This window comes from Panulirus ornatus, chromosome 23 (genome assembly GCF_036320965.1).
Source record: "Panulirus ornatus isolate Po-2019 chromosome 23, ASM3632096v1, whole genome shotgun sequence".
Lineage (NCBI taxonomy): Eukaryota > Metazoa > Arthropoda > Malacostraca > Decapoda > Palinuridae > Panulirus > Panulirus ornatus.
The window spans coordinates 19,766,572-19,780,732 of record NC_092246.1 but is presented as its reverse complement, the minus strand read 5'-3'; the positions used below and the strand labels follow the sequence as shown (position 1 = coordinate 19,780,732).

The 14,161-nt window shown below is 44.5% G+C and overlaps 1 protein-coding gene across 1 annotated transcript in view; it reads left to right on the top strand.

The window, feature by feature from the left end:
• LOC139756958 (uncharacterized) overlaps positions 1-10,261 on the top strand; it is a 38,813-nt gene extending 28,552 nt beyond the window's left edge. The window contains exons 9-14 of the mRNA XM_071676903.1: positions 135-371; positions 1,574-1,835; positions 2,870-3,014; positions 3,354-3,443; positions 8,273-8,426; positions 8,923-10,261. Of these exons, the coding sequence (XP_071533004.1) occupies positions 135-371; positions 1,574-1,835; positions 2,870-3,014; positions 3,354-3,443; positions 8,273-8,426; positions 8,923-9,120 (1,086 nt within the window). The 3' untranslated portion in view covers positions 9,121-10,261. The remainder of the gene's footprint in view (positions 1-134; positions 372-1,573; positions 1,836-2,869; positions 3,015-3,353; positions 3,444-8,272; positions 8,427-8,922) is intronic.
• The last annotated feature ends 3,900 nt before the right edge of the window (positions 10,262-14,161 follow it).

Below are 14,161 nucleotides of genomic sequence, written 5' to 3'. Positions count from 1 at the left end.
AATACGAAATAATGGAGATGGTTAGATAGACTTCTGTTTACTGGTTTATCTTCATGTATTGATTGTATCATTCCTATTATAAACCAATGACCTTTTTTTGTTGAGTTCATACGTCAATCTATCTCACTTTACAGATCAAGAAGCGGTGCAAAGTTGAGCCTCTAGCGTCCCGAAGCGACAATGACTTGTCTACCCTCGCCTCCCCAAGATCCACGCCTCCAGCCTCCGCCCCGCCCCTTCTGCTCAACCACACCCCCAGCACCCACTTCTTCAGGAACACTCACCTCAGTCCCCCTAACTCCGCCCCTCCTCAGCCCGTGAGGGGTCTCTCCCCACGTCACTCCAGCTCCTCCCCCTCCACACATGACTTGGTGAGTAGCCCTAGAAGCAGATTTTCTTGTTTGACATCCGATTTTCGTGTAATATCCTCCGTTCTCTCTTGGGGCGTACTGCCATGTAAGTTTTAGAATAGTCTACAAGACACCGGCACCATGTTAAGGAACATACATTAGGATTTCACAATATCTTTTTTTCTACGTGTGTGTGTGTGTGTGTGTGTGTGTGTATACCACATGGCTCCTTCGGAGGGTCGTTCCGAGGCGGGAGGGAGCATTCAATTGCAGGACCCGAGCCTATATGCTGCTATAACCTTATGATCCATATAAAGGTGTTCGTTTCTGGTACATTTCCTGAAGGTGGGCGAAGCGTCGAAGACAACGGACTCCCCCCCCCCCTCTCTCTCTCTCTCTCTCTCTCTCTCTCTCTCTCTCTCTCTCTCAAGGGAAACATGGCTTCCCATTCGCAGGTTCGAAGCAACGCAACATTTTTGTCTTTATCATTTTCTTTTCTTAGCAAGCTGTACGAGGTCCCGTGTGTGTGTGTGTGTGTGTGCGTTCGCTTGAAGAGCAACCATTCTCTCGCCAGTGCCTGAGGCTGACGTCGACTCCTTGTGACACTTCGCTGTTGGGGAGAAAGTCTTGACCCCAGGAACTATACCTGGTCACAGTGGGTCATGTTCCTTCTGCTGCAGGTTAATAATGGAACAACCGCCAGTGTCTTGTGGTAGTTACGTCTCCTACCAGAGGTCATGTTCCTTCTCCTGCAGGATTCTTACGAAGGAGAACTTCACTGTTGTTAGTGTTATCTGGAGTGGCTCACCCTTCGCCCCGTGTGTTCCAGGTTATCGCGTCATTCCCGCCTTGTCAAACACTGGTGCAGTGAGGGTTCACCTGAACTGTTACCCAAGTGGCCTGCCTTTGATCCCTACTGACATATCTATATCATTATTCTCCCCGTTGTTCCCCACACAACTGTTGATCTTCACTGAAGTTTCCTTATAGACAAAAGGTAATATCTAATATTTTCCCCATATTCTGTGACCCATAGAGACGTTGTCTTATCCGTTTTCACAGATTCGTCGCCTCTCTTGTTGCCCTTGTCTTAAGGGGAAAAAGTTATCTCAACGTTGTTCTATATCTCTCTTGATCTCCCATGACTCTCGTCTTCATGAGACGGGACGACCCATCACTATTTCCCTGAACATCACACAGTGACATCTGTTGCCCTTCCCCAGCAGGAGCAGCCGCCCTCGGTGAGCCTCGTGCCCTCGTCCCGCCTCCTGCAGCCGCCCCCAGCCCACTCCTCCACCTCGTCTTCGCCCCACGGGGAACTGCCCTCACCCAAGGGAGAACCTTCCTCCCCATCCTTCCAAGGGGAGACGTCTCACACTTCGTCCGGGAGGGCCAGCGTGCCCCAGACGCCCCTGGCCCTGGCCCTGAAGGAACCATCCACGCCCAGCACACCCACCACGCCCACCACGCCCAGCATCAAGAATGGTCAGTAACCCAAACCCAGGAAAGGTTTGACCCTAATTACCTCCGGTAATGATGATGATAATACTAATGATTATGATATGATGATAAGAATGAAAATCTCGGGCGTAATACTGGTGTCATAGCACTTCATGGTGACTATCATCCCTTGCTCGCATTTGTCGTGTTGTTCGAGTGCTCGTAGTGAGGGTTGAGAGAGAGAGAGAGAGAGAGAGAGAGAGAGAGAGAGAGAGAGAGAGAGAGAGAGAGAGAGAGAGAGAGAGAGAGAGAGGCATAAGCTACCTAGGAGCTCTGGAAGGTAGACCGAACGCTGATGCAAGTCTAGACAGGAGACGGGAACGAACAGAGAAAAACACATGTCAGGGTGTGGACAGGTGCCACACAAGGCGTGTGGAGCGACTGGTTTGGAGAGGAATGTGACAGGTGTAAAGTGGAAAGTGTGGAGTGACAAGGCTGTGCACAGCTGAGTTGCAAGATGTAGGAGCTAAACCAGTTCTGGGGTGAGGAAATCGAACCCACGCCCCCAAACAACTGGATGACGAAGGTGTTGCACAGACGGTTGAATGGGGCACTGCGTATAGTGTGTGGGTGTGAGGAACATGGGCTTCAGGAAAATGAAGAGATGAGTGTAATAGTGTGGGTTAATGTGGAGAGCTTCATCCCCTCCCTCTCTCTACCTCCCTCACTTGGCAGCTGCACACATGTCGGCTGCTCGCATTCAACCCACATGTATAGTCTCTCCTTCTCACACAAACATAAAAAACACTCGACAACACGTAATTCATACGACTCGTTCTTCATAATCCTAGATTTCAGTGAGGTTAGTGCTACGCGCTAGCCCTGTGACCCGTCCTCCGGCGAAATCGCTTCGCAAGTATTCGTTAGTAGATGCTCCACCTCTCTCTCTCTCTCTCTCTCTCTCTCTCTCTCTCTCTCTCTCTCTCTCTCTCTCTCTCTCTCTCTCTATCTATCTATCTATCTATCTATCTATCTCGTTCCCAGCGTAGGGCACCGCTCATTACTCTCCCTCTCCGCAGACTCGAGCAGTAGGGGCGGCGTGGGGAAAACCTGCTGCAGCGGTTCGCGCGTCCTCCTCTGGAGGTTCCTGCTGGACCTGCTCCACAACCCTCGCTACACCCCGATCTACATACGCTGGCTTGACCGCCCTGCTGGCATTTTCAGGTGAGTGGGTACTTTAAACATAGGTAAACGATGCTAAGGATAACTAATAAGAAATGCTTAACGCTTATCTCACCACAAGACCCAACAAATACCAAATAGGATGAATAGCGACACTTCGCACCTACAGATGGCGCCATGTGTACTGTAAACACAGCGCTCGTATTGTACAGACATGCGTGAGCGTTGTGATCACACTATACACTCAAATTACACGTCTGTGACTGATATACATATACACACACACCATTTCTCATCATTCTGATCCACACTGATGTGGCTCAAATACCCTGAGCCACATCAGATATCAAGCAAATGTCTGATGGTACTTTGAATCGGCAGGATCATGGAGTCGGACATGGTGGCCCAGCTGTGGGGAATGGCGCGCAAGAACAGCAACATGAACTACGAGAAGATGTCTCGAGGGATGAGGTAAGGCAAGGATCTGTCGTGGTGAGGCAGCATGACCCAAGTGTATAGTGGGTATCTAGAATTATTAGTAATGTATCGAGAGGAAGGTCGGGAACGGATTAGGCACATGTCCGCTCTACCCACAGAGTCATACATGTTTACATATTTTAAGAAGGTAAAATTTCTTTTTTCTCAAGCCTATAACTTCTCATTCGATATTAGATAATTCGTTAGTGGTTGAGTTATGAGGGATAGGATGAATTTGGTACCGTATAATAACTGAAATACTAAAAAAAAAAAAAAAAGAATTGGCAAAGTACTAGTTTAGGGGCACCACTAACATAACCTACGGATTTTGATAATATGCATACCATCGGGCTCTTCATACTTCATAGAATTTACAGATTTGATATACATCTAGTTTGCCTATCACAAGGGTAGATACTCTCAAAGTGGGCACGGCTGTGAAGCAGAGGGAAGATGTGAGATAAAAAGCCCATCATGCCACCTGACCCGAGTGTCGTACATCAACCCGGGGTATCATTACCCGTTTAAGACATCCAACGAATTTAAAGTCAGGTTCGGTCGATTTTGATGTCTTTTGAACGATGCTGACCTTCAGTTATCTCTGAAATCACTACCTTTTGTGATTTCCCCCAGTCCAAAACCCCGGTTCCCTGTTGGATGTCTGAAATGGTAATTATACCTCGACTGGTACATGGCATCAGTTGAAGGTGGAGTTCTCCGGCTTCCCATATTGATAGTCTTGGGGACAGTCAAATACAGCCACCCAGCACTTATTTCGAACTCGACACAGGTTCATTCGGTTTGTAAAACATAATATAATGATCTTACCTCATGGAGGATTGTTCAGCTGAGCTGCAAACAAAAGGAATTGGTGGAATCTTTGATTTTTTCACGCACATTTTGCAAAACACACGCGCCGCATGCACCATGGCGGAAAGACAAAAGAATTGCACCAAAATGAATAGTTTCATTTCATTACATTGCTTATACTATAAATGCCAATAATCTAATCCAGTATTAAGAATACTACGAACTACGTGATATCAAATTTATCGATGATAACTTCTTTATCCAAACATATATTCGTATGACGTCACATAAACGTTATAGTTAAACAATACAACATACCGAGAGAATAATGGAAATTTATACATTTTAAGGTCATAAAGAAGGAATTGAAATATGCATTTTCCTGATTTTCTGCGTACTTTAATTCATATTGGGAAATTTTATATGTTGGCATCCACGTAAACAAACGGTGGTTTAGAATTAGGCTTGATCGTTACAGCCTATGAAACGTTTTTGTAAGCCTGTTTGATCCCTACTGATAATACAACACCCAAATCACGTTCCCCATTTGAGTGACCTACCCTAATTATAAAGAATCCATTCCTGTGCGTTGATGATCGAAAACTATAAGCAATTTAAATGGTGGGTGCTCTTAAGCTTGTACTTTACCGATGCTTTGCCGTTTTGAAAGCTACAGGTGACATTTGGACTTTGTTTATGATCAGATTTTCTGGCGCAAGCATCATTTAGAATTGAAAGACAAACAGGGAAATCTTACGTGTGTTAGATACACGAGAGTCGATCGCTTTATATTTACAGCCATCTGAAACTTAGCCATCATATTGGCATGACTCGTTGGCCTCATGTGTTCATCTCGTATATGATATGGGAAGTTAACCATTCTTGACCCAACAGACAGGCCATCTTGTTTTATCTTGGTTTATTTCGGTTTGTAAATCTATTCTTAAACAAAAAAAAAAAGCTGTAGAATCTGGACATGGGCAAAGTGGTGATCTGTCTTTTCGGCCGTCCTCGACTTACTGGTGGCTGTTCTTGCGCTACGCCGTTGACGTTCCTATATTTCTTGCGTTAGAATTTGCCATAAGGGAGTACCAGTCGATTTCTCACACTTTGAACACTTAGTAGATGGTGCCTTTACGCTACAATTTTCCCCTGTTTCAAAGCCCGGTCTATTTTGTGACGACTTTTTATGCTTGTGGGCGTAGGTGGTTCCGCGTTTGAAGTCTCACACTTTGGATCAGCTTTTAGGAGTGCAAGGCATCGAGCGATATGGCTTTCGTCAATGTCTGCCAACTCGAGAACGCGTGCGTTCTCATTCTGGTACATTGTCGAATTATTCTGAACACCTGAAGAAGGTGTTGACCAGTTCTTCTGTTGGTGGTTATCACTTGACGATGACGGCCTTATTGACCCTGGTGGTTGATGAGCTAAGAACCCAAACAATCAACGAGCCATCCTTGTGCATGTTGTGAAGCGTAGTTTATGGAGGAGTTTGTTGTAGGTCACCGTTGCATTGTAGAGCGTTGTTGTCTTGTTATAGTGTTGTAGAGGAACATTATTGCCTTGCTGTTGTGTTAATGTGGAGCACTGTTGTCGTACTAAAGTGTTGATGGTGAGCATTGTTGTTTTGCCGTAGGGCTGTTGTGAGGCACTGTTAATCATGTTGTATTGCTATCCTGGACGCCTCTCATCTCCGCGGGACAACAGACTCGACCCACCATATCACAAGACCCCCCCACCTCCCCACCCCCACCCCCTCATGCCCAAGATTCTGACCGCATACCTGTGCTTCGCTTGACCTACAATCGTCCCACAGGACGACACCACCCCATTTCATGACCCGTGGATCCTCTTCTTTGAAACTCCCGCAACGCTCAGGGAGCTGGCCACGTCCACAGGGCCATAGGTCATAGGTCAAGAAGTGTGGAGGTTGTGTATTTATGTGACTGCAGGACCTTTGAGGTCTAGGTGTACTGTGTTTTCCCAGTAGGAGTTGCATCTTGAGCGTAAGCAGTCTTGTTTTATGCTAAATTAGTATTTTGGAAAGATGGGTGGTGTTCAGAACAGCCATGAAAGTGTAACTTGTACATGCCTGTGGAATGTAGTTTCAGGTGAGTTTATATCTGGTGAATACGAGTTTAGGAATAGGTAGGGATGGCATTTTTGTAATGTCTGTTGGGTCATTCCGATGTGTTTAGCCAGTGTTGCGTCTTGGGGGAGGGGGGGATATCTGAATTATAGGATGTTGAAGTATTAAGCCGGAGTAAGCGTTTTAAGGGTTGCTAATGAAGTGATTCGGGTAGGAGGGGGTCTAGTGTTGTTATAGAGAACTGGGTGCCGAGCAAATTAAAGTGAATTTCGATGCCTTTGTAAGTTGCTGGGTAGCTGAGTGCCTGTTTTCTACATGACATGAAGAATTATGCCATCTGGACTATACACCATAGTCAGCTATATGTTGGAGAATGCTTGGAAGACGCAGTGCAATGAAAATGTAGAAGTCAATGAAAATATAGGAAAGGAGGAGGAGGAGAGGGATTCATTTAGAGTTGGAGGAGAGAAAGTTACAGAAAAGAATTACTAGTATGAGAGTTAGCTATAGGTTGGAAGAGTGGAGGAAGGGTTGAGATATAGCTGTTGGAAGAGAAGAAGTAAAGCATTTTTAAGTGGTTTTGGTTAAGGACCAGCAAGTCACATCAGCACACTTCTTTTTACAAGTGACAGCTTGGTAGTGGTCTTCAGCAGAAATGAACGTAGAGTGAAATTTAGAAGGGAAGTGTTTCATGGCAGTGAAAAGTTTTTACCAAGGATGTAAGGCATGTGTATGAATACGAAGAGAGGAAAGTGATTGGTTCCCAGTGAATGTCGGTTTCCAGCAGGGGTGTGTCTTCGTGATTGTTTAATTTGTTTATGGAGCCACGATGCGTTTCTGCATCTGATGTCACAGACGTCAGAGCAAGAGCTATCAAGCTATGACTGAGGGGATAACGCTTTAGAGGAGAGAGCTGAGATGACCTCTGGTATGCAGTCAGCACAGCTGGAGGCATCCCGATCAGCAAAGAAGTACTGATATCGGGGAATTTCTCTTATGATGATTCTGCAAGCATGACCACTCAACTTTCCCACGGTGCCTGCGTTGGCGTTTTGGTGAGGGATCAAGGATGATCGAGTCCCGTTGGAAGTGGTAGAGGTAATATTGTGGTCGGAGGACTGCAAGGGGCCGCAGAAAGAGCAGGAAGGGTCAGAGGTAAAAAAAAAAAAAGAAAAAAAAGAAAAAAAAAAAGGGAATAGTCTACTGTGTTGAAAGATCGGTCATAACGTTCGGAGTTTAATTCTTTTCTTCCTGATCTTAAAAGAGGGAAGATGGGAACTGCCTCGATTCCACTAGGATCATCGTAAACATAGACTATTTAGCATACGTTGAAATTTGTCGAGGATATCCGTGTGTGGGTGTTGCAGAAAGAGAGAGGTGCTTTGTTACAGATTGAACAGGTCAAAGAGGTTTTCATCACAGAAGGAATGTAGCAGAAGGGGGTAGTACACGAGAGTGAGAGTTATAGAAGGAAAAGAAATGGTAAACTACATGGCTACACAATTGGAAGATTCAAGATCCACGAAATGAGAAAGAGAGAGACAAAATCTTGAGTATATTTAACATCGTGTCGATCCATAACATAATGTTCTCTGATATCCCATTTTCCTTTTATCTAAATTTTAGACGGTTATCTCGCGAACACTTCTTAGCACACCGTGACGACCCTCCTTAAACCGTTGCTAAGACTGCAGAGACCCAACAGTAGCTTCATCTTTCCACCTCGGCAACGTCTTCTCCTTCAGAAATACAGAGTAGCATATGGTTTCCTCCGCTACAAGAACAAAGTTAATTAATCCTCCTCACGAAGAACTGATCATTTCCTTGAGGAACTAATCCTCCTCCTCTCGAAGATTGTAATCATATCCTCGTAGAACCTGTCCGGATGACGTAACTTATGTTTATTTTATCCTCCGCCACGCAGAACCTACTACAAGAGGGGCATCTTGTTCCACATCGATGGCACCAAACTGATCTACAAATTCAACACGACTGACCCGGACATCCAGCAGTGCATGAGGTACTACGATCTCTCGCAGAAGTCGCAGGAGGTGGAGGAAGAGGCCGCCAATGAGCAGGTACTACATGTGTGCGATGTATTTGTATACTTCATTTTCTTTGTATGCGTTGGGGTGGGGTAGAGAAATAAGGGAATCATACGGATAGGCACGTTCGGGACGCTACCTCGCTCATGCGGGGAAAATACCGAACGTGTGAAGAATATATGTTTATGTCAGTTAGGGATACCGGGTTCCTCCGGCATGAGGCTACACCGGGAGTGGAAAGTCACCTTTGGCGAGGCAGCATTACGGGGAAGTACAATCTCGTCCAAGAACTTCCTACACCAAAGGAGTCCATCAATCCCCCCTGCTACTGGAAACAGCGCAGCCTTAGAGCTGCAAGGGGTTCCTGGAAAAGGGTAATAACTCCAAGACCCATTCCAAGGAAGGGGTCCTTGGGGCAATTATGAATGAATTAGACACTTCCTGGTTATGACAGGTTCACTGTAATTGACCCCCCCCAAAAAGGGGGGAAGGAGGATGAAGCCCTCAACAAGTGCTTTTTTCTTTCCAGGCTGGATCCAGTTTCCTGACGTCCTCCAGCTTGTCCAGTCTCTCCAGCCTACCTGCCCTACAGAACCTGCCCTCTTCCGTCACCACACCGACGTCCATGTACAGCCCGTTACTGCGTGACATGCAGCTTCGCCCGAGCTTGCTGTATGACAACTACCTCTCCCCCTTCCTCAGGGCCTCACAGAGGGAGCTCTACTGATCCTCACACCCCGAAGTCAAGACCGCATGTCACTATCACCCCTCAAGGGCTCCTCCACGATTGAAGAAGGCCTTCAAGAGGGTTGCCTGAATAGACCATGTACCCCCAGCGGGTTCCTGAGATTTCAAGGGCGTACCGCAAGGGTGGCACGTTCTGATGTTCTTCGCCGGCATTCCAGTCCTGATGGTGTCTCCTAGCGGGGGAGAATACCACGAGCACTTTTCCTCCCAGAGTTCGTCTCGCCCCCCGAGGTCTCTGAGGGCACGCTAGTCCAGATGAGACTTTCTCACGAAACAAATGAGTTGAAGAGATTCTCCCCTGAAAAGGGACTTAGGCCCAGGAACTCAGAGGCCTTTTTAAAAGGGCTTCAAACAAGGGCCTCAGAGACTTCCTCCCAAAGGAAGGTCCTCGTCCAATATCCAGCATAACTGGATTACTTTGTGGTAATGAGTCAAGTTTCGTAAATCGGAATTTTCTGTCAGAAAAGCTAGTCATACACTCATTTGATTACACCCCTTTTTTTATGCCTTGAAATTTCGTTCCGTGTTCTATTCCACGGCGGACTGTCTGAGTGTTGTCTATTGTACTCTGTTGATGAAATGCTCAAGTACGATCTCTTTATGATAAAGGTTAGAGTTAGTGACACGTACATGCATGTACGATAGACTTTCGTTTTCTATACCTTAAGGCTGCCAAGCGGCACTACATACTGAAGCTCAAGTGTGTGTGTGTGTGTGTGTGTGTAACCTCATGAGTGCAACGGTACGACCCTTGATGAGAGTGACCCTTGGGTATGATGGTCAAAGGCCAGGTCATCAACCAAAGGGTTATTCCGTCATAAAGGTGTGGCGTCGTGCGATTGGGTTTTTTTTTTTTTTTTCTGTGCGAGTGAAACCTGTAAATATACCTTGCAGGAGTGAAATCTGTAAATATACCTTGCAGGAGTTGAGGGGGGCCCTCTCTTTTGAAAAAGAAATGACCCCTGACCTGAGTTATGGTAATAGACCTGTGATCTCTGACCTGTTCGTGACATATGTCATTTATGCAATGCTTATGCCAAGGTGCCACTATCTCTGGCTCTGGCGTTTTTATGTAATGAAGATGTTTCAATTGTGTGGTTTGGAAATATAATTGAAGACAATATGTTCGTTTGATTTTGTCACAGGTTGTAGATACATGAAAGTCTTGCATTCAGAAAAGTATAATAGAAAAAAATACCTCTTTTTTTATTCCAAAAGAAGGAATAGAGAAGGGGGCCAGGTGAGGATATTCCCTTAAAGGCCCAGTCCTGTGTTCTATATATATATATATATATATATATATATATATATATATATATATATATCCTCAGCTGTGGTGAAGTCTGGTCTTGTGTATAGTCTCTCGTTCATGTTGACTCTGTATCCTTGAAAATGGCTTGAGATACAATCGAAAGCTTGGAGCTTGTGTTCATTTTTCCAGCGAGTTTACTCTGTATTTATAAACACACGTATCTATGGTTTCACTTGCGTCTATGAAATGAGTGGCAGGGGATCAGTACCAAGGTAATAGTGCCAACTGGGCCAGTGCCAATCGAAGGTGCCAACTGGGTTAGTCCTGAGGGGTCGGTGATCCCTTCTAGGTTCAGCGACCTGTGTAACTTGTAGGTGTGCCAACAGATGGCGCTGATGGCAAGACGGAAGCTGTGCTTTGGACACACGGGTTTCCCTCCTGTCGTCTGGGGTTGCAGGCCACATAAACACCTCTTACAGACACATTAGAATGTTTATATATATTTGATGGTCTTGCATTGCAGTAAACCAACATATGGCAAAGTTTTGACAGTGTACAAGACCTTATCTGTGAGGCATAGGATTATGGTGGCTAATGCAACTGGAAAGGATTTAAGGTTTACATATGATGTGGTATGTAGAACCTTACATATACAACAATATATGTATATATAGAAACAATGCCATACGGGTTTCGTATGTACCGGCTATGGTCGTGATATCTAGTATATAAGCCGCCATGAGAAGTGTATGTCATATAAACCAGAACTGTTTCTAGTCCGTCGTTTTAACAGCGCCTCGCATCCACTGTAAACGCCACACTTACCACTTGGCTGAAACCTGCAGACATTAGGGAAATCCCGCAGACACACATGAACAAACGTGTCTGTTTCCCTTCACTGCAATACACACACCAGAACGGTGTAGCTTCATTTTTCTCCCCCTATTTTCAACACCCCAGGAAGGATGTAGCTTTAATTACATGGTTCCGGAGATTATTCTTTCCCTACCATACCTATGTTGTACGTATAATCATTACTAACCTAACCTGACCTACATGTAAGAGCCAATAAAATCGACGGTGCACATCCTCCAACCTTACATTTCCTCTATGGATATTATCATATTGGTATCTGATTCCTGAACACGGAGTAAAACCATAAAGAAAAAAAAAAAAGTGCATCCATGCAAGGTTGAAGTTGTCCATGAAAACACAATACAGTAGGAAACATTTGATGGCGAGGCAAACCTTGCGTAACATGTACCCATCAGTACCGTGTGGGCGATAACCCGCTAGGCTACTTGAACCCAAATGTCAAAAGAGTTATCCAGTTATCTCTCTCTTCACCACGACAGATGATCTGAAGTTCAGTGTGACTGTGCTAGAATAATAGCTTAGGAGTTAGAAAGGCCACTGGATGGTGGTGGATGCCCCACAGCTACATGAATCGACGAAAGCTTCACAAAAAAGGTAAATGATACTGGCTTTGGTGGTGTGGGGGTGCGTCATGACACTCTGGTCTGTCCAGTTTCTTCCTAGATATAAATATGAACATATTTACGTTGTTGTATACCATGTTTCCCTATATATATATATACATATATATATATATATATATATATATATATAGAGAGAGAGAGAGAGAGAGAGAGAGAGAGAGAGAGAGAGAGAGAGAGAGAGAGAGAGAGAGAAGAGAGAGAGAGAGAGAGAGAGAGAAAGAAAGAGAGAGAGAGAGAGAATGCTACTGGACTCCGATTTTTCGAGGTTCAAAATGAATGAGTTACATTTGACGAGGCTGCATCAGCTAGAGTACATTCTCGTCAAAGAACTCGCTCTTAAGGTGCGCACATTTCCTTGCTACTGGAAGTAGCGCAGCTTTGAGCCGCAGGAGACTTTAGGAAGAAACTGTCCTAACAAGACATAGAAATTGTTCGAAGGATATATATATATATATATATATATATATATATATATATATATATATATATCATTGGTGACGATACGTTTGAATGTGAATATAGATACATTCATATTAATCGATACTTAACATTTTTGAATTAACAAAATAGTTAGTATACAGGGTTTCCTCTGACAGCTGAGTGGATGGACCAATGCAGCATTTTCGTGATAACCTCAGAGTTCGGTCTATCGCATGTAACAGGCATGATGGTTATTTACATATCCGGGTCATCTGCTCAGAGTTCATCTACCCTTAGGTTATCCAGCCTTCTCTCGCCGCCTCTACCGGCAGAATATACTCTCACTCACTCCGCTGATCTTGACACAAAAGGATATACATATGTATTCTTTTTTGTCCATGTGTTCAGCATTGTCTGTTCCTTGTAGGTCGCACATTGGTGTCCTCTTGTGTTCTCTCTGTTGATATCAGTGAAGTCGTATCATCTCAGATCAAATATTTCATATCAAAGTCCTGAAAATCTTCAGAAGATATGCCTTCTTGCACCTTCGAAATGCGATTTGTCGCTTCAAGCTCTCCCCTACATTACTCCAGTGCGTCCTTTTAGTTTAGTTACCCTTCACTATACATTCTCGACAGCAATATTGTCCTCCTTACTCCACGCGCGGCGCAAACAGTGCCTTACGAAGCAGGAGAGAGAGAGAGAGAGAGAGAGAGAGAGAGAGAGAGAGAGAGAGAGAGAGAGAGAGAGAGAGAGAGAGAGAGAGAGAGAGAAGATGTGTGTAAAGATTCGCAAGGATTAAATTGGTCAAATGATAATCCGTTCACAGATGTACAAATTACCGGCACATGTCGAGTGTGTGTTATGTGTGCACCTGCGGTAACATTACTAGCACAGGGCAGCGTGTGTGTGTAGTTTGTATTGGGTTGCTGAGGTGGATGAGTATATTTTGGTAATTTGTGTGATGAATTGCCTCATCGCTGGTAAATTCAGCTCATCGAGTGGCAGTTTACAGATTCTCCTAATCTGTCTGTTTGTCCTGATTAATCATACAGGTGTTCCGATTATTCCCATAGGAGAATTAGCTCTTAAGTTACTTTTGGCAGGTATATAACTAGAGAAGGTTAACTCGTTATGTATAGAAAGACGCCAAGTATCATCTTCATCAGATAGCAGTTTAAATTCTCTCTCTCTCTCTCTCTCTCTCTCTCTCTCTCTCTCTCTCTCTCTCTCTCTCTCTCTCTCTCTCTCTCCATATAATTCATATCTAGTGGTTTGGTCTTGCATGACCACATTACATATCTTGGTCCAACCTTGTGTAGCGAATGAAAAGGTCGACTGCTACATAATGCTTGTGTTACCCTAAAGTTTCCCCACACAAACCTCCAGCGTCTAATGTGTATCTTTGAATACATTGGCTGCCAGTAGTAAACAAGCACACCTCCGAATCATCACCACCAACTTCACGTGGTATGTCAGTACACACATGACAAAGATTATGGGCCCTAGCGCTGATCCCCGGGAAATCCCAGTCCAAGACTTCCTGCCACATACATGATAATACCATTGACAATAATCCTTTGTTTGGTATCGTTCAAAGAGGCCTTTAACCATCCCAAAACAGGAATTTTCTATTCTACAGTATACTTCAATTTCTATCTTATGTTTTCATGAAATTTCTGTTCATTATATTTATTGAATTGCCAGTGTTTATCAATCCCTGTGTCTAATAACACTAGCACTAGAAGCATTATTTGTCTTCCACGAACAAAACCAAGTTATTGATCACTAGACAAATTATTGTGTTTCATACAACTCTCGAGTGTTGTACACACACACACCCACACACA